Consider the following 21,612-nt stretch of genomic DNA (forward strand, 5'->3'; position numbering starts at 1 on the left):
TCCTCAGCTCAACATGCTAACTATTACACCACAGCAACCGATGAGTGAATGAGGTGTAGTTACCATTTTAAAATCTAATAGGGTAGTTTCCTTCATCAAAGAAAACGAAAGGCATTGATTGCGATTCGTTACCCACCATTAGTGTATTCATATTATACAAATTATTTGGTTTTAGAAATACCGGTTTAGACGGATGGCAATGGTCAATTTTAACCTCATTTGAAAAAGGCCACATTGGTGCCAATGCGATGCCACTCCACGTGACGTCACAGGGACCTAAATGCTATACGATTAGATGTGAGTTTTACATCGTCTGAGATTACCAATGCATGCATGAGGCACAGAGCTCAGGGAAACATGTCTTAATAATCACCTATTAAAACTGGCTAAAGTCAGAAAGTTTTCTTCGTTTGATAAGGTATTAATAATCCTTATTTAAGCCAAGCGCTACCAGCTAGCATGGTACTCTGCTACCTGCTAGCATCCTGCATTGTATCAGTGCTCAGAGCCTCACCTCAAGGTCACCTCAGTTGCGGCAGCGGGAACCAGAACGACGTCACACGGAGTTTTTCCCGGCATTCATACTTACCTGTTGCGTTTTCGCACGCTTGAAAATTTTCACTTTTCATTTAATCACGAAAAATAGATATCGTCATTTAAAAATCTAAAAGTGTGAAATACGTGCTCCAGGAGTAATAATCTTTCGATTTAGGCAATAAAAAAATAATAGGAAACCACCTTATTACATAGAAAAACTTAGCTGGTACGTGAATGAAAAAACTGAAATTATTCTAGGCTCACACATTCCAAGATTTATGAATTTTAATTTATGCGCTGATAACCCGATGAATACAATATGTATATTAGAGATTCCTTCCGGCATTTTTATATTATTCCACATCACTAGTAGTGTGAAATTATGTTTTTCTTACAATCGTCGTTTCGCCATCAGTTCATAAATGTGAATGATTTTCAAATTATGGCTGTAAGAGGTTATTTCTACTCATATTATAGAGGTGCAAAAATTGAAAAATTACTCTTATACATAATTCCTTTAATTAATACTCTAAATCGATGGAATAAAAACAACATCTATGGAAGTGCTGAAAGTTTGGCATCCATTTTGCCATTACTCTGGATGTTTGTCGCCCTGGCAGTAAGAAACCCTAACAAGCTTAATTGATAAGCGCCTTCCGTATTTCTTCCTTTCACCTTATCTCAATGGCTTATAATGTGCTAACTGGGGATCATATATGACAGTAAAAATGGCATATTCCCACGAGACGACAATATATTGCAATGCGGGTTGCATAACTGCAAATAGATACCATATTCGGCCAAAGTTGCAAAAACGCAACATTATGTTCCCGATCCGATTTTCTCTTAATGTTGACTTCCTGATGAAATAAAAGCTGTAACATCTATTAATTGAAATTTTGAATTTTATATGGACGAATAAAAAACTTAATGAAGGGAACAGTTACACTCAGGAAAACATATTTAACTTGCATAACAGTCGACTTGATAATTGAAACATTTTGAGTATTTTTTTAATTATAGAAATACTCATGAAATGTCATTATCATCTTACTAAAACTCAGTTTAAACTTACTTTAATTGAAAAAAGCAAATTTTATATGAATAAAATTCAATTGAAAGTATTTTTTTGCATTCCTTAATAATGTTGCCTTTTCGCAACTTAGGCTGTAAATGGGTTGAGGGTAAGGCAAGTCTAGGACTATTCTTCATCTACCCTTCCTTGGAACTCCGTCCCTTACCATCGGTCTAACCTTCATCTACACTCTTAGGTCCAATAGTATTTCTGATTTTCATTAATGACCTAACCTCAGGGGCGGATCCAGGATTTTTTTCTGGGAGGGGCACAAGCAAGGCCGTATCCAGGATTTTGTTCTGGGTGGGGCACAAGGATACCTCGTAATACAAAACGAACGCAATGATAATGGGACCGTATTAAAAATCATGCATATCATTGAGGGTCTGGGGGGGGCACGTGCCCCCGTGCCCCCCCCCTGGATCCGCCTATGCCTAACCTTGAGTCTTAATTCAAGAGTAGGAAAAAATTGTGTGATTTTTGCTGATGATGTAAGTGTAGTAACTTTTGGAAAAACAGTGAATAATTTAATATTCTCTGGTGAACAGGTATTATGAAAAATGTTGAATTGGTGCAGTAACAATGAGCTCGTATTTAACTGTCAAAAAACACAAGCTGTAATTTTTACAGCTAAGGGCAACAATTGTGAGAACTGCTCCCAACTTATTATAAATAATGTCTTTAATGTGGTGGAAGAGTTAAAATTCCTAGGAATTCATGTTGATCAACATCTTAAGCCGGATACACATGTCACAAATTAGTGCAAAAGTTGATTTCAGTTTTTTATCTTATCTCTGTTTTAAAACATACTACTGTTAGTCTCAAGGGGTACAGAATTCAATATTATGGTATTTTTTTATTCCCTGATTTCCTATACCCATTTCATACCCTTTGTATACAAGGAATATTACTTGTAAACAAGCTGTTTATTAGAGAGGTCTCCAATTATAATACAATGTGTACTGCCATGGGAAGGGAGACACTGCTGCCATTATAAGTTCCACACTACAGTAGGTATGTATAGGAGAGGAAGAAAAAAGAAATGAGGAAGAATCACATGCTGTCATTAAGGCAACTTCAGCTGCCACTAGCAGAGACAAATTTGATGTTCCCACAGAAAGGGAAGATTGTACATTAAAAACATGTGAAGCAGTGGCGTAACTATGGGTGGGGGGGGGGGGGGCGAGGGGATAGATCCCCTCCCAAAGCCTCAGAGAAATAAAAAAGTTATTTAGAATTATTGCCTAGTTTTGAAATTTAATAACTGCATCTGCATTAAGATAAATTTTTAATGCCAAAATGATGTAAAATATATATATATCCAGGGATGTGATTTTTCAGCAATTTTCCTGAAAAGATTTCAAGGGGTGGGAGGGGGTCCTCACCCCTAGTTCATCCCATCCCCCCCCCCAAAGCACATTCCTAGCTACGCCACTGACGTGAAGGATGACCCAGAGAGATTATTCCCCAGACGAGGAGGGACGGAGAGCCAAGCGAGCAACTGCTGGGATGGCGGAAGAGGGTTGAGCAATGAGAGAGTGGTGATTTACCTGCAGATGGCACTTTGGCTGTACGCTGGCCCTTCCGTCACGCTCAGAGCCTGCCCCACTTGCGTTTGGGTGAGTCCGAGCGAGAGACGACGGAGTTTGAATGCTTTGGCAAATTCCTTTATCTCATCCAAATTGATCCCATCGACAACATTACTGGTCGTTTGGTTGATGGTTGGCTGGTCTGCAACAGCAGGTGGAAAATTGAATTAGGGCATAAAAAGACAATGAAAGTACCTACTACGTGTGCATGCAAGCTAATGAAACAGATGGTCTGTGGCTCGATTCCCGGTCGAGGGGAAATATTTTCCACATGTGGCCACCATTTCATCTCCACATGGCCACTACGTCATCATCATGTGTTTGTGTGATACCTACCTCTATCATTAACCTAAGTTTGTATTTGGTCAAGCTTTCATACCTATAAGGATGTGTGCCTAACCTATCTGCCCCTTGCCTTTTTTTGAACTGATCCATTTCACTCCAGTGAATACATTCAGTAGTCAGATTCAAAATATTCTCATAGCATGTTGAGCAAAGTATAGGTTGCGGTAAAAACCCGCTTTTGCAGACTCCGTTGATGTCGCTAATATTCGAGATTACTCTATAGCCTTTAGTTTTCACAAATCATCAAAGAAAAAAAGACATCCAACATTTGAGGCCTTATTTTTAAATCTGGCAAAATATTGATACATAAATATGATACTTATAACCCAAGTGTTTTTGGAATCAGTATTTTGATCCTGCTTCAAATAAAAATTTTTACTGACAAATTGGTTCGTATTGGGAATGTAAAAATTTGAATATAAGTTTTAGAAAAGTTAAGCATTTAAAGAAAAATCAAACAAAAAATAAAAATGGCATTGCAACACTTCATGAATTTTTGATATATTGCGGTCTCCCAGACTGCACGTCACTGATAGAGTAACAAGAATTGCACGTCACTGGTTAAGGGTTAAATGCATAATTTTATACACTCTATTTTAAGTTTTAAATACTCCCCTTACCATAAGCTAACAGGAAAACACAATTATTTTACCATACAAAAAATTTTAGTTCATTCCACGAGAAACTCACTCGGCATGTCTCCTAACGGATCAATGGATCCACCCTTGTGGTGCACGCTGCTCCCATTCAGGGCCGAGTGGAGCTTGTGCATCAGATGGTTGTGCTGCGTTTGGTGCTGCTCATGGTGATGAACATGGTGCCTCGACTGCTGCTGTTGCTGTTGCGTATGATGGTGATTCTGGCCGTGGTGCGTTGTATGCTGCTGATGCTGCACAGCGTGGTGGTGCGTGGAGTGAGGGACTAGAAGAAGTAGAGGAGATGCATATTTATTTATTTTTTTATGTCATCTCATCATTTTCTCAGAGCACTAATGGCATGCAAATCAGAGTTGGGAAAAGTAACCACAAAAATGAACAGATTAAAGTCTAACTTAATCTCAGAAAAAGGTAACTGGTTAAAATTCACTAACTCTTGATTTACTTTGTGGTATTCCATTATATGTTTTCCTGTATATTACACAATTACTTATACCACTTATTTTTTACAGAGTGCAACGCGGGTTTCAATGAATTATCATCATCTTCAGGCACAAATGATGATTTGTTTATCTCATTATTGTTACCTAGTTACTTGATGAATAATGTAAGTGCTTACAAATATAACAAAGATGAAAAAAGTAATTTTGCTAAATACTTAATATGTAACTGCCATAGGAGCGATTTTAAAATGAATATTTTAAAATTTTACAATGACCGCTGTGAACTGGACTCTAGGGAGCAGTTAGAAATTTTAAAAATTATTTCAAGTCAGGACAGTACTCTTATAAATGAATATCTCAACCCATCCTTTTCCCCTATTCTGGTGTATGTTTTAAAATTCACCAAGTAACTAGGTAAGTAACGCTCTGTAAAAAAAAGTGGTATAAGTAATTGTGTAATATCCAGGAAAACATATAACTGGTTAAAGTTAAAATTTACTTTTCCCTAAAAGTAACAGACTGAAGTTCAAATTGAAAAAAATGTTAATTTCCCTTTCTTTTCATCTTTCTGAAAGCTGGGTCAAAAAACAGTTTATGAGCTCTTCAGGACAATTTATTCACATGGTATCCTGTTTCTTCCTCTGAGAAAGTGTACTGAAATTTTATCGGTCACTTTACTCAATCCCGCAGCTGACAGGATGCTGCCAAGTGCATAAACTGGTGCATTTTACAGGTATGTCACTTTTAATTATCAGAAGGCAAGGCCAATAGATTTCCAAATAGATACCTATATTTTGGTATGATAAGTTAAAAGTTATTTAAAAGTTGAAGAAATGGATAATATTCAATCGGTATTCAGGGGCGGATCCAGGATTTTTCTCTGGGAGGGGCACAAGCAAGGCCATATCCAAGGCTATTTTTGGGGGGGGGGGGGCACAAGGATACCTCGTAATACAAAACGAACCAGGGATGCCAACTTACAAAAAATATTGGGCGGGCCCAGGTCGGCGCTCTTGCCCCGGAAAATTTTATAAGTAGTGAGTTTTAAGTTTTTTTAAGCATTTTAGAAGAGTCATATAATCACCATTAGAATCCTGATTACTCAAATCTCAATATCTGGACTCTTCGGGGAAAATCGACAAGCCTGACACATTTATTCTTCACACCGATAATGAATTTTTGAGGGGGCTCGGGCCCCCTCAGTCCCCATGGAGTCGGCACCACTGAAACGAACACAATGATAATGGGACCGTATTAAAAATCTTGCATATTTTTACATGCCCCCGTGCCCCCCCCTAGATCCGCCTATGTCGGTATTATATGAAAAGCACTAATAGTCGTCGGATATTTAAGTAAAAGAGTTAAAATACTAATTTATTTCTACCTGTACCTTTCTTCGTCTAAAAATTCATTGCTGAATTTTTCTTGAGTCACCTGCATAGATTATGTTGATATTAAGAATACATCTTTTAAAAAATGAAAAAAGTATGATTACTTCAGACTCGATCCCTTGCAGGACTCTCACGAAAATACAGCGCACAGTATAGTCCCACTCGGCCATGGAGCCATGTAGTGATTAGAGGTAAACGGAGAGTCCAAATATGAATCCAAAGATAGGAAAAACTTTGCCACGGAGACCGAAAGAAAACACACCGACATGACGGCCCAACGTCTGTGGGGACATGAATTATCTCCATGCATTCCATCCGCTATTCTTAATTTCGATTGGGCACTTGCTCCTGGAGTTTGACTCTAGATTCGGTTGCTCAGTCGCATCCGTGTCTGTCTTCGTCAGCTCGCTGCGAAGGCAATGGATGCAGGTTGCTTCATGTGCCAACCTTTCAAGTTTACACCGACCCTGCCCCATCAATTAAGCGGGTCTCGTGAGTGTCTACATATTATTGAAAACGATAGAATTTTCGGGTAATACGAAGAAGGACATGATGAAGCAGTTTGCCTGACTGAAATATTTTCCATATTATTGGTGCACTGATATTTTGGTAAAAACGAATAATGATATCCGTGGAAAGCAAAAAGAGAATTTTCTCCATTCACAATTTTAAAACGACAGCAGTGTTTAATTAAGTTAATATGCGTTACAGTGGATAAAAAAATGTTACTGCCATACTATGTAACTGAAAAAAAAAAATTGGTCCCGAGAGGTTCAAATTGCCGATTTCGGATTGCTGCCGAGGTAAGTTTTCTCCTTAACCACTAGTCCATCTCACTCATTGACTCCAAGGTGGATTCATTACGAGCTTTGTCAGGCAAGGGAATGAACCAGTCTTCTAGTGTCACTAAATCAAACTGAATTTAAACACTCAGTGGCATTATTTGCTGTGATATTATGACAGACATTTTATATGTATGCTATGTTCGCTATCGCTGATCGAAAAGCTTCAGCGTTAATAGTAAGACAATATACTTAGCTGGATTGGCCAACTTACGAGTGAAGGTAAATTGACATTCTGGAAATAGATGTATTATCTAGCAGGAGCTGCATAATTTATGTGGTATTAAACATGCACATATACCGCATACACTTCCCTTTAATGATGTTGTTATAAAAATATTGCGGGAAGTGGGAATGTTGTTCAAATTTCCCTCCCACTGGTACAATCGAAAATGCCGAAACTCGATTTCCAAACTGCGGCGAAAGTGGCGCCGCTCCATTTGTTACAATACTTTTGAATCCGACAGTGCATAACACATTTAAATGGCTCACTTAGTGGAATCACATAACGATATGCAGGATAGAGAAAATTTTGCAACAAGCTTTTAGCATTAGATAGCTGATGCCTTAAGGAACCAAAATTACTGATGATTTTTTGGTCAAAAACGCACAATTTATAAACAACAGAAACTTTGAGCCAAGCACTCCTTTAGGCCACAACTATACCCAGTTGCCGGATGCCATGAATATATCGCAATCTCCGGCAGCAAAGCCTTCGAAGTTATGAGTGGTACAGAGCATTCGGCAACAGGGCTTGTCTAGGGTATAGTATAGGGTGGGTCGAAAAATGCCTTTTTCAGAGTCAAATATGCCCTAGGTGGGAAAGTTGCCAAACTTATATCAGGGGTCACATCTGAAATTTCTCAAAATTGGACATTATTAATCACCGATGCCCGGGCCCCAAAGTTAAAGATTTTCAGAACATTCTGGTTGAATTTAAATTGAGGCAACTATGCAGAATAAATCACTTCTAGTAAGCCCGTTTTGGCAATGAAAGCTGATGAATACAGCATTCAAGGTTATATTAACTAAGTTTAAAGTTTATCTACAGAATTTTATAGTTTTACCACAGGTGAGAATGATCAACAATTATTGAGCACATGTAACCCGTGCGCCAACCAAAATATCTACACAACGTGACGCGCGCTCACTCTTGGTGCAGTATCCCAGGTACCAAAGGGCAGAAATGAAAGATAAATAGAGATGATGCACTACAAATGTCTAACGAGTTGTTGTAAAAAACAGAAAAGTGATAGAATAATCCGAGAGTGAAATCATCTTCAGCTATTGTCCGAAAAACACCCAAAAATACCAAATATTCAAAACTTAAAGTGTGATGCGGCATGTTTACCTGATATACGATTGCAAATATAATTTTCACAATTTATTTTCTCACCAAATGGAACAAAACTGGGCGCCCTCCCAAAAGAAATTCGAAAACGATAAAAATAAGGACCACCCTAATTACCATAGGCATAAGCAGATAATAAAAGTTTTACTCAATTCAGATAATTTTCCTGTCTCAAATGAACAGGATTGAAATCAATGTATCAATCACTTGATTAGATATAATGCTTCAATTTACCATGAGTTGGAGTAATTGATATTGATGAATTAGCAGCAGACAGTCGCTGACTGATGGCACTCAAAGAGACGGATCCATTCATATTCTTCTCAGATGCCTGCAAAAGAAAATTAGAACAACTCGCATGAGACATTTACAAAGCTGGATACGTTTCTACAATAAACATAACTTAAATGTTATTTTAATGGATTTTTTAATCCTGACATTACAACAGTCAGTTGCTATTGTGACAGCCATTTTCTTTCCAGCAACTCGGAGTTACATCAGTTTCTACCATATGGAATTATGTAGGGAATAGTGCGTTGGACAAGGGAAAAGGGGAGAGAGGCGAGAGGTGTATGAGGGAGGGGGTTAGGATGACACAGACGCTCAACCCAGGGAAACTATTGGCTTGCAGATGCCAAATGCACGTCGACTCGAGGGTTGAGGGCGGAGTCAGTGGAAGGGAGGGAGGCAATGACTGAAAGTTTGGAGCATTCATTGAAGACGGAGTCATGCAACAAACAATATGCAGGTACTGGTAGAGATGCATGGGGGGATGATGGACAGCAGGAGGCGCGGCAATTATTAATTCTGAGGTTAAGGGGGGTGGGTGCATTGGCCAACATAGAAAGCGGGGCAGAAATTACAATGAAGGAGGTAAATGTTATTGGTTGAAGTACAGGTGGTAGAGGGAAATATCGGGAGGCATTTGAGTTTGGGGATGAAAGAGGTTCGGGGTGGGGAAAATATCTTACAGATTTTACATCTGGGATGGTTGCAAGTTGAGGGTGGGGTGGCGGTGACTGAATGCGATTATTGAAGAGGGCGGGTTGCTTTGAAGATGGTACTTTGGTTAGGTGGTCTCTTATAAGTGATCCGTGGAGTAGAAGGGAAAATCTGGGAGGTGGATTTATGGTTTGAGAGAATGGGGTACAAGTCCTTCAGGATATCCTGTAGGGCATGAACGCCAGGAAAGTAGGTAGTGAGCAGAGAGGGGGAGCAATTTTTCTCCGTGGGGGGTTTATTAGAAATGTGTTGTTTCTTTCTTATTTTATTCATTAAAAGTTTATTGGGGTACCCACGGCGGAGAAGAGGAGTATGTAGTTTTGAGAGGAACTTCTGAAGGTCTTCAGGGTTATTGTAGATCTTATGTCCACGGACGGAGAGAGAAAAAGGGATTGAACGCTTGGTGTATGGTGGATGGCAACTGCTGTGGTGGAGGCATTGCTGTTTGTTTGTGGCTTTGATGTGAACCGATGTCTTGAATTTGTTGTTTTCAGAAAGGTTTATGTCCACATCTAAAAAAGTGATATTAGTTTTGGAGATGGAAATGTGGAAGAAGCTGAGGCAGAAGAGTTGAGTGAAGAAACAAAGGTGTTAAGAGAGTTGATGTCATGAAACCAGAGAATAAAAATGTTGTCAATGCATTTAAGTCAAATAAGAGGTTTTAGAGGGTAATTGGTGAGGAAATTTTCTTTGAACAGGCTGCGGAAAAGGTTGGCATAAGAAGGGCTAAACCTACTACCCCTCAACCTAGAGTTGGCGGGCATTTGGCATCTGCAAGCCAATAGATTCCCAGGGTTGAACGTCTCATCCTAACCTAAATTTTTAGGTTTATATATTCATGAGTCACTATCTTGGGAATTTCATGTTGATAAACTGTCTACAAAGGTGTCCAGTGGCTGTTACCTACTTAGAAGAATTGTCCCTCTGGTTGATACTGCTACTGCACTCTCAGTCTATTATGCATATATCCATAGTCGATTGATGTATGGGATTGCAGTATGGGGCCATTCCCACCATTCTACTCGTCTTTTTAGGCTCCAGAAATGGGCCATTAGAATAATAAAAAACATTCCTAGGCGAAGCAGCTGCAAGCCCTATTTCAAATCCTTAAGGATTCTTACGCTACCTTGCCTATACATTTTTTCTGCAATTACCTTTGTTCAACAAAATAAGCAGTTTTACAGTCTCAAAACCAATGCTGATATCCACAACTATAACACAAGGGGTTGTAGTGATTTAAGAGTTACTGTACATAAATCAACCATGTTCAGCAAAAACCCCATATATGCTGGGTCAAAATATTTCAAATGTTTACCTCTAAAGATTAAACAGCTAGATTCATTCTCCAAATTCAAAGGTCAACTTTATCAGTATTTATGTGACAATCCCTGTTATTCAGTGGATGAATTTATGTCTTTATAACCTGTCTTTTGAAAATGTTACTTTTATGTTTATGTCTGTACCTATCCTTCTCGCCTTAAATATTATTTTTTAATACCTCATGTATGTACTATTCTTGTGACTTGTTCCATACGTGGCTTAGACACGTCTCTGGGAACCAATAAAAATATTATTATTATTATTCCCCCATACACCTCTTTCTTCTGTCTTTCAACAGCCTTGTAGTTCACCATCCTATGAAATGTGGCTATTGGATAACAAATCTTGCATTGAAGATTAAAATTGAGTGTACCCAGCATCATTACATATTACGAACATGAAAATATAATAGAGCAATAATGGAGTACCGACACTTAGAATAAAAAATAACAGGAGAAGCAGTGGAAGTATCACTGCAATGAATTTTTCTTGGGCTTCCAATTGCATCTGGCTCTCCTTTTCTAGCAACATTTCAATGGAAAACTATTTCATTGCAACATCAGCAGAAATGAAGAACCTTACCCATTCATCGAGTAATTTACTGGGAAAGGATTAAACTCTTTTTAAATTGTTAGGTGAAGTTTCAACTTATAACATCTACCACTAAATCAATCGACTCAAAGTAAAAGCTCTAGGAAATATTTCAGCAAGACACAAGTCAAAACAGTGAAAAATACAAAATAATACACAGTAATTATACCACAGAAATAATTTATTTCACGAGTAATTGAAGACTTGAGTACAAGTAACAGATAATAACTAATTTTATCCAAAAATGAGATTTCCACCAAAGCATTAAGTCCCTCATCCCCTTTATCATCAGATTTTGTTATTTTCAACAAAAAGTTTCAAATGTGTTATGCAGGCATCGTTAAAATCTTCTCTCAGAGTTCAAAAACTTATTTTTTCTCATTTTTCTTGAAACTTCACCTTAGGTTATACCATAAAGTAAGTAATCTATAATTATACATATCTAGTTCTCACACATGTATTTAGTTATATTTATTTAGTCAACCAAAATACTAAGAATTCTGTAGGTGAGATCAGAAAAATGGAAAAATTTGACTTATTTTTTCACACTGGTGGTTTCTCGCAATACTTTATGGAATTTTCTGAACATTTTAGATGAATAAATTTTAACTTTGTTATTCCATAGAATTTTTATTAAAACACAACCGTGGTCATCTACTGATGGAAACCATGGTTGTCTTCTGATAAAAAATTCTGTGGAAAAAAAGTTTAAGGGCCGTATTCTTAGTCGACCCTACATTTCCGACCCTACATAACAAAAGGCTCCTACATGCGTTTCTCAGTCAACCCTACATAAGTGGTGGGGGGTAATTCTGTCGTCAAGTCCTCTGAGATGATGTAGATGATGGCGCAGTGCCAATTTACCACTTTGGCGGCGTAAGGGGAACTAACTATGAAACAAAGAAAAGACGTCTGATAATTTTCGGACGTTCGTTACAAGAGAATAAGGAACGAAATATGTTGTAAAGCGCGGAAGGCTAGAGAAACGTGGATGAAAAGCATTTGCGAAGACGTGCAAAACAATCTTAAACATGGAAAAGTAGAGGCCGCTTATAGGATAGTGAGGAACCACTTTAAGGAAAGGGGCGTAAGATGTAATACCCTAAGTGACAAAAACGGAGAACTATTGATTGAAAACGAAGAAAAAGGGAAGAGATGGAAGGAATATCTGGAACATTTGTACAAAGGAAGACGCCTCAGAACGAATGCTATCGAAAACGAGAGGGAAGTGGATGCCGATGACATGGGAGCCCCAATTTTAAGATCGGAATTTGATGCGGCTGTAAGAGACCTCAGGATAAATAAAGCATCTGGCATTGATGACATTCCTGCAGCACTAATTAAAAATTCAGGAGAGAAGACGTTGAACCAGCTATATAAAATCATTAGTGAAATGTATACGACAGGTGAGATACCAAAGGATTTCGAGAGGAACATTATAATTCCTATTCCTAAGAAGAAAAGAGCGGAGAAGTGCGAAGATTTTAGGACCATAAGCCTTACTACACATGCGTCAAAGATACTCACAAGGATCATCTATAGAAGAATAGAACGAAAAGCAGAAGAGTACTTGGATGAGGACCAATTTGGATTCAGAAAAAACAAAGGCACAAGGGAAGCAATATTGGCCCTAAGACTGCTCATAGAGAAGAGAATGGAAAAGAACAAGCCAACATTCGTTGCGTTTGTGGACTTAGAGAAAGCATTTGACAACGTGGATTGGAGCACAATGCTTGGAATTCTAAAGGAAATTGGGGTTCTTTATGATGACAGAAGAATCATCCACAGTTTATACAAAAACCAAGTAGCCGTGATAAAATCAGGGCCCAGCTGTGAAGAAGAGAGAATTAAGAAAGGAGTGCGACAAGGCTGTACATTGTCACCCGTAATTTTCAACGTTTACATTGAGAAAGCCATTAATGCAATCAAAGAAATGGAATTGGGAGTGAATATCCATGGAGAAAAAATTAGCATGCTTAGATTTGCCGATGACATAGCCGTTATAGCAGAAACAGAGAAGGATTTGAAAAATATTCTGGCTAATATGGGTAGGGTAATGAGTAGATATCAACTGAAAATAAGCACGAAGAAAACCAAGATCTTAGTATGCAGCAGAAGAGAAGAAGTCAAGACCAACATTAAAATAGGGAGGCAAAAACTGATAGAAGTGGATGAATTCTGTTATTTGGGAAGCAAGATAACTAGTGACGGGAGAAGCAAGAAATTATCAGCAGAATAGCCCAGGCGAAGAGAGCATTCCACCAAAAGAGAGACCTGCTTACAGCGGGAAACTTAAATATGGAAGTAAAGAAACAATTCATAAGAACCTACATCTGGAGTATGCTCCTATACGGAAGTGAGGCATGGACAATGACCGCAGCGGAGAAAGCAAGGATAGAGGCCTTTGAAATGTGGTGCTACAGAAGAATGATGAAAATCAAATGGATCGACCGAGTTAGTAACGAGGAAGTGCTAAGAAGGGTAGGAGAGAAGAGAAGCCTCATGAAAACCTTAATAAGAAGACGGAACAACCTTATAGGCCACATCTTGAGACATGATGGCCTGATGAAGACAATCGTCGAAGGGCAAGTGGAAGGCAAGAATGGAAAAGGAAGACCTCGGACAAAATATATGGAACAAGTAAAGAGAGATGTGAAAGAGAAGAATTACGTAGGTGTGAAAAGATTAGCTGATAGGAGAACTGAGTGGAGAGCTGCGTCAAACCAATCCTAGGATTGTTGACCAGTGATGATGATTGTTAGGGCAATGGCTCAAGGTAAATAAACAATCTGTGTTGTCCGCCAGGTCGTGTCGGTACCTTAATTATCGCTACAAATACTCTCATATCGAGCCAAAAGTAGAACCTCATTGTCTTTAAATTATATCGAAAACGGTCTGTACAAGATAGTAACAAGTACGGAGCAAATATGATCATTGACATGGGAAATTACGTTGCATTACCAAGGTTCGTTATTCCCTTTCACCTTCCGTAGTAAGTTTATTATGTAGCCAATAGAGGCATGAAAATACGTTTTCTATGGTTATACATAAACAAAGTATTGGTTTCCTAAAAGTATACCAAGTACCAAATGTGAAAAATATTATTATATATTCGTAGAAATAAGGTGCATGTATACCGCTATATTGTTCTTATTAGTTCAGTCACGTTTATAATTTATTTAACTTGGTGGCTATAATGTGGTAGTAATATTACCTTTCCGCTGTGTTACTGTAAATTTTAAAATTGTTTGTATGAGCTCGTCTGCCTTAATATCCATTGTAACATAGATTCTTTAATTGAAGTGATCAGCAGACGATATTTGGCCGCCATGTTTTTGTAGGGTGTAGGATTGGTTAGGGTACCCTACATCAACTAGGGCTTGTTTAGTTCCAAAAACGGCAATATGTAGGGCTTGATGTGGTGAATGTAGAGGGAGATCAGTTTATGCAGGGGCTGATGATGTATCCAGGGTCGTTTGGTCCTATAGGGTGGACTAAGAACACGGGCCTAAATTTATTCTTCCAAAATCTCAATACTTCCAGCCTGAATATTCAAAGAGGGGAATGGCACAATAAGGAGGGGTCGATTCGACTCACGGTGGAAGAGGAGTAGTGGTGATGCGGTGGGTGGTGCGACGACTGAGTGGGCAGAGGGTTGGCAGCTCCTTGCTGCTGCTGCTGTGGAGACGAGATCCTTGCACTGGGGGCGGTGCACGGCCCCTGGCTCTGCGTCTGGGAGGAAGGGGGAGGCGGTAGGGGGTGGTGAGGGGAGATGGGGGCAGTGGAGTGGTGGGTGCCACTCGACGATGGCACCCCCCTCTGCAGGGAAGGGGTGGACGTGGATTGCTGCTGCTGCTGTTGGTGCACTGATGGCGCCGCTTGCTGCTGCATGCTCATGGGTGCCATTGCCGCCATCTGCTGCTGCTGCTGTGGGGCCTGCTGGCTGCCAATGCCAGCCGATGCTGACCCGTTTGTCAGGAGGTGCTGGATTCCTTGGAGACCAGAGTTGGGCGCTGATGCACATTAAAGAAGATGGACATGTTTCACAAGACCAAAATACCTTCATGATGTCATAAATTATTCCGTTACCATTCAGCAAATCCCCATTTTGTTAGTGAACAAATTAATATACATAATTCCAGATCCTGAATATTAATAATCATAATTGGTCATATAATTTTGGTGCTTTACATTTTTATGATCATTGCATATCATTTCTAGATTTTAAGAAAGCTTTGGACACGGTACCTCACAACAAACTTGTATACAATTTACAGTTATGCGGATTAAACGAAACAGTGGTAAACTGGATACGCGACTTTCTCAGTGATGGTAAACAAAAAGTAGTTCTTGACGGAATTAGCTCCGATGTAGTAAAAGTTACATCAGGTGTTCCACAAGGAAGCGTAATCGGCCCCCTTTTGTTCATTGTATACATTTATGATCTCTGCTCCCGCATTAGCAGTAAAATACATTTATTTGCTGACGACGCTGTCATCTATCGCGAAATTAGTGATCACTCTGAGTATGAAATTCTATCATCGGACTTAAACAACGTTCATTTATGGAGCCAAGCGTGGGGACTTGAACTTAATCAGAGCAAATGCATATCAAATCAAATAGGTCCTCACCGATTAAACTGCCTTTTGGGTAGAAAGTTCCTCCATGTCACATTTTTTTGGTGCGGAGTCCAAACTCCCTGTTTAAATCAATGATCTCCCGTCATTTGTTCAAGAAAAGACAGTTACTTTAAACGATGAGGAGCTTGTAAATATCACTCAGTGCTTTGTTTAATTACTCACTTTTGTTTCATAATACATCAGTCATATCACCTATCATTAGTAATTAAGAGGGTAAATTTTATTTTGAATTTTGTATACGTACTGAGGGATATTATTATTTTTATTATTATTAATTCAAGTAATGTGAATAAATCGTTCATGTTATTTAAAAGAATTTCGAGTAGTCTCTCAACACGCTATCCCAATATTTTTAAATTCAGTTCTCTTTTGAATAACCATCACCACAAATGCAAAAGTTTGTACAGGTAAACCTTCAGGTACAGGCCCTTCAAAGATAACTTCTCAATAGTCTACTCACTGGTAGCTAGGTAGGTAAAAATGGTTGAAGACCCCTGCTATAACCCTCACTAATGATATTAATCTTTCCTGGAAGACCAATTGTAAAGCAAATATTCCATCATATGCAGGATTGGCATTAATTCAGAACAGAAGATTAGTTTGAAGAGCAGGATGTATGTAAATGTTGCTATTTAAAAAATGTGGTTTGTTTACAAACAAGACGTAGAGTTACATAACTGACAACTTATTATGGAAGTGGAAGCAAAATGCGCTAAATTTGAAATTTTGAAAATCAGGTCCAAAATCAGCTCAATTCGCATGATGAATCCATTGCAAGTCAAACTGATCCTAAAGCAAGAGTCTATTGTGTAGCAATTTAGAAGAAAAATATGAAACTGAAAATGAAAATATATGAAAATAAAAAAGAAAAAATATATTTATGCAAGATAATTTTTATGATCAACCAATCACAACCAAGGATTACTGACGACAAATAAAAATGCTCATTTTCTCAGTCCTTATAACCATCTGTGTCATTTTAACACACAATGATATGTTTTGGATGTTTACACATTCGTTCTAAAAATATTCTAACTTTTCGCAGTATTTTTTCCTACGAAATTTTATTTTTTATCGATATTTATCTAGTTTTTAAGAGCCAGAATAGGGTAAAAATCTATTCGTCGTAGTGGAAAATATGAAGGATGATAGGAGTAACTGTGAATAGCTCTAAATATCAATTTTATTTCCAGCTTAACGCATTCTTAGTTTTATGTCCATAATCTGGCAATTTCCCGGGTAAATAGCTTTGTCATAGGCAGATGCCATGGAATTGTCAATGCTTCTCTCAGTGCGGTTAAAAATGTGTACAACTTAATTGTCATTTGCTGCAATAGTAACTTCTTCATTCTAACCCTTCTAATTAGCCCTTGTAACTGATTTAAAATTCCAATGAATAACTTTAATTTATCCCAGATACTCTGTCAGATAGTGGCAGAAGAAGGGAAGGCCACACTTAAAAAAACTTAGAATATCTTAATCTTTCAGGTGGCTCTAAAAAGAAATATTTTATTTCACGAGCTTAACAACAATGTGAAAATAATTGATGATTACCTAAGAGCTGCATTTCTACGAATATCAGTCCTTAGATGCATTATCGCCAATATGTCCCATTCCCTCACATATCACCAAGTTTCCGCGGAAAGTAATGAACTCTCCTCTCCCCCAAAATAAAAGTGATCTTAATCCTTCTCTACTTTCTAGTGCCCTGTCCATCACGGGACGTCTTGGCGCGGCCATCTCGGCGTATCTCAAGGACTCAATTCAACAAGATTTGAAATTTATTGGTTAAAGATGCATGAACACCAGACCAAAGGCTTAGTTAATATTGATTTATTTTATCTACCTCGTAAAAAAGGAAGACACCCAAATTGGACTGCTTGCTTCTGCGTATGATCACATGGTTAAAAAATTCCTCCGCCCATTACTATTTCTTTTACAAGTTTGGCTTATGATATATCCTCATTAAATTACTTTATACACGGTAAAAATATTTGAATGAAAAATATTTTTATCGCGCATAATGAGGCAAATCTACAAACTAACAGGGTATTTCGCCGAAAAAAAAAAATGTAATAACAGTTTGCCCACTTTCGCGCCAATACGTCCACTTTCGCGCCAATACGTCAGCTTTCGCGCCACGCTTGCTTGTGCAGCACTTCTGACATGCAAAAAAGGGAAGTTTGGGAGTGCTGCCGCGAAGCGCATCTGATGCGCATCTGCAGCATTTTGTGTTTACTGGGGTGGTTACAAGGGGACCCCGATATAAATTTAATCTCTTTTACAAATGATTAGGCAGTAAGTGCTCAAATGAATAAAATTATTTAAGCTATGGAATAAAATTTCTCGTGATTTTTTGGCAATTCAATTAGCCATTAATAAACAAGAGAATGAATATCAATGTATTTAATTGTATCAATAATTTATTTAAGTGTACCAAAATTTTATAACCTTAGGTTTCAATTTACAGAGGTTTTACCAATAGACTGTAGTTTACCAATAGACTATGAGTGACTAGGTACTCTACTATTAATAATCCAGAACACTCTCCCATCATTTTCCAAAACTACAAATGAATACACAATATTTAATAAAAAAGAGAAATGGCAATTTTACAAAAATTTATTTAATAATATATTCAAAGGTGGACCCAGGATTTTTTTTCTGTTGGGGTGGGGGGGGGGGAGAGGGGGGTTCTGACAGTCAAGGTCCTGGCAGGCAAACAGTCTTCTCATATTTGAGATTAAAAACAACATACGACAGTTAATGTACATAATATTCTCTTTATTTTAATATGAAAGTTATCAATATGAAATTAAATGATTGAGAGACTGTAATACACAAAAAAATTGAGCGTGATGATAACTGTATTAGATATCTTGTCTACTTTTTAAGGGTCAGGAAAGGGGGGGGGGGGCGAAATTGCCCCCTCCCACCCACATCCGCCTATGAATGTATGGAGTGTTTTGACCATCAGGTCATTCTCAAGTACAATGCGAATTTTTTGAAATTTAAGAGAGAGCTGTATTGATAGAGTTGGGATGATTGGGGAGTGGGAGGGGAAGGGGATGGGGGAGAGGAATGTGCCATTGGTGGCGTTGCGCACTTGGGGAATGGGATAGCTAGGAGTGGCCCATGAATATTTGTGCGTTCATCAATGAAACACCCCCTTGTGACGCAATTTCTCAAGCATATCCTGTCTTCAGACTTTCCTCTCCACGATCTGGACTGTCTCCTAGTCAAAATCAATACAATGTTTCCCTGCTCAGAGATGTTTCACCTCGAGATATGTGTTATCTCCTTTTTCCCAGCATTTGATGAGCTCCTCCATCCACGTGGTAAAGTTCCGGCCTGCCTGACCAATGTAGACTTTTTTATAATCCTTGTACTTTATTTTATATTGGCCAAACTAGGAAACTCTTTGGAAAATAAATTTATGGAAAATTGCCACCTCTCTTTTCCATTCAATGAGGATGTCATTCCACTGCACCTCGCCTGCCTCCGTTACTTTTTGAACACACAGTCATCATACCATGTCCAGAGGTGTTTGCCGTTGAGGATAACAGTTGCTGTGAAGGCTGAGCGAGTGCTTGAAGGTTTCCCAGTGTTGTGGACACTACCTGGCCGTTGTTCAATGCCAAATTCACTACCTGGCCACTAGCCACCTGGTTCACTGGGATAGTTAAAATAGTTTGCGTGGCCAATCCTAAGAAGAGAAGGAAAAAAAACATTTTAAAGGCTTCCACCGGTAATGTATCCCTTAAAGCATAGTGCTATCTTTTTCATTTAATTTGACATCAATTAATGTCAAAAAGATATAACCTGTATTATGACAAAGGCATAAAAATATGAATACATTTTTTATCACCCCAGTGATGTTGAATAGTTTCATCATTTCAATACAAAATAGTTGATATCACTTGCTTATATCACTCACTTGTCAATAAGAAGAAATTATGTATTTACATCATACATATTCGTCTACGATGATATCAGGGAATTAATCAAACAGGTAAGGGGTGAAGAAAACCTTAATGTTTAAGGTGAATGGAACGATTTCGTTGGCAAAGGTCAAGATGGAAGAATAACCAGAAATTATTTAATTCATCGAAATTAAAATTGTTTAGTATAATTTAGATACCATTTGTTAACAAATGAATCAATATTTATAAGTAACCATGATTAGCCTAGTAACGAAACTTTTCTATCACAGGTATGTTGTTTAATTCTGTACACAATTTTTTAATTTACCAATGAATTTGTACTGCACAATTGTATTCAAATTTTTGTAACCACTTAATTAATTTATTTTCTTTATTTTCTTTGTAAACATTCATTATAATTAAGAGCCCTGAGGAAGGAGAATAAATCTCCGAAACGTTGGCCAAATGTGAGTTTAATTTATCATGACCTATACTCCAAGAGCATAAACATTACATTGGTGTTATAATAAGGAAGGTCAGGAGAAGAAACTTTATTCAATAACCAGAAAATATGGATTAGGAAATCGAAATGAAAGAGGAGAAAGGCTCCTGGAACTATGCACAGAACACAAATTAGTGGTTGCCAACACGCTATTTAAGAATCACATGTGAAGAAGATATATGTATGTACATGGAAAATGCCAGGAGACAAATGAAGATTTCAACTAGACTATATTTTAGTGAAGCAGAGGTTTAGGAACCAGATGAAGGACTGGAAAAGCTATCTGGGGCAGATATCGACAGTGATCTAGTGATGCCATCTGAAATTCAAGAAATTGAAGAAATCAGCGAAGAAAGCATGGCAATTAGAGAAACTAAAGCAGCCAAAAAATCAACAGGCCTTTCAAGAAGTGGTGGAGAGCAAGATAGGAATAGGTCAGACTGAGAAATCAGTGGAGAATGGCTAAACAAATATCAAAAGTGGGCTTCAGGAGGCCGCTAGAGAAGTTCTAAGGAAAAGAAAATGTGTTAAGAAAAAGCCATGGATCACGGATGAAGTCCTAGACCTCATTGAAGAACGGAGAAAGTATAAGAATACGAATACTGAGGAAGGACAGGCTTGCTACAAGAGAATAAGGAACGAGATTTGCTGCCAAGCGAGGAAAGCCAGAGAAGCGTGGATGAGGAACATATGTGAGGACGTGAACAATAACCTCGCACAAGGGAAAGTGGAAGCAGCCTAAAGAATAGTGAGGAACCATTTCAAGGAACGAAGCACAAGATGTAATACCATAAGGGACAAGTATAGAAATATGTATTCCAATTGAAAATGAAGACAAATCCGAGAGATGGAAGGAATACCTGGTGGAATGATGGAACGGAAGCAAATTTAACTAAAAAACTATGGAAGAGGAAAGTGAAGTAGAAAAGGATGACACGGGAGCGAGCATCTTGAGATCGGAATTTGACACTGCAATAAGAAATCTGCGAAAGAATGAGGCCCCAGGAATAGATGACATTCCAGCAGAGCTAATAAAAAATGCAGGAGAAAAGGTCTTAACTCAACTGTATAAAACTACATATCTGCGATATGTACTCAACAGGAGATTTACCTAGTGAATTCGAGAAGAACATCATCATTCCCATACCCAAAAAGAAGAGAGCTGAGAAGTGCAAAGAATTTAGGACCATAAGCCTGACGACACATGCGTCGAAGATTCTGACAAGAATCATTTACAGGAGAATAGAACGAAGAGCAGAAGAATTCCTGGATGAGGACCAATTCGGATTTAGGAAAAGCAGGGGCACAAGGGAAGCAATTTGGCACATAGGATGCTCATAGAGAAGAGATTGGAGAAAAACAAACCGACTTTCATAGCATTTGTCGATTTAGAGAAGGCATTTGA

At 38.3% G+C, this 21,612-nt stretch overlaps 1 protein-coding gene across 1 annotated transcript in view; it reads right to left on the minus strand.

Moving 5' to 3' along the window:
• Positions 1 to 21,612, minus strand: part of LOC124159569 (POU domain, class 6, transcription factor 2) — a 49,387-nt gene that overhangs the window by 18,944 nt on the left and 8,831 nt on the right. Inside the window, exons 5-9 of the mRNA XM_046535468.1 lie at positions 19,315 to 19,488; positions 14,740 to 15,155; positions 8,464 to 8,560; positions 4,237 to 4,467; positions 3,163 to 3,343 (exon numbers count right to left, since the gene is read on the minus strand). Coding sequence (XP_046391424.1) covers positions 3,163 to 3,343; positions 4,237 to 4,467; positions 8,464 to 8,560; positions 14,740 to 15,155; positions 19,315 to 19,488 — 1,099 coding nt within the window. The remainder of the gene's footprint in view (positions 1 to 3,162; positions 3,344 to 4,236; positions 4,468 to 8,463; positions 8,561 to 14,739; positions 15,156 to 19,314; positions 19,489 to 21,612) is intronic.

Source organism: Ischnura elegans, chromosome 5 (genome assembly GCF_921293095.1).
Source record: "Ischnura elegans chromosome 5, ioIscEleg1.1, whole genome shotgun sequence".
Taxonomy (NCBI): domain Eukaryota; kingdom Metazoa; phylum Arthropoda; class Insecta; order Odonata; family Coenagrionidae; genus Ischnura; species Ischnura elegans.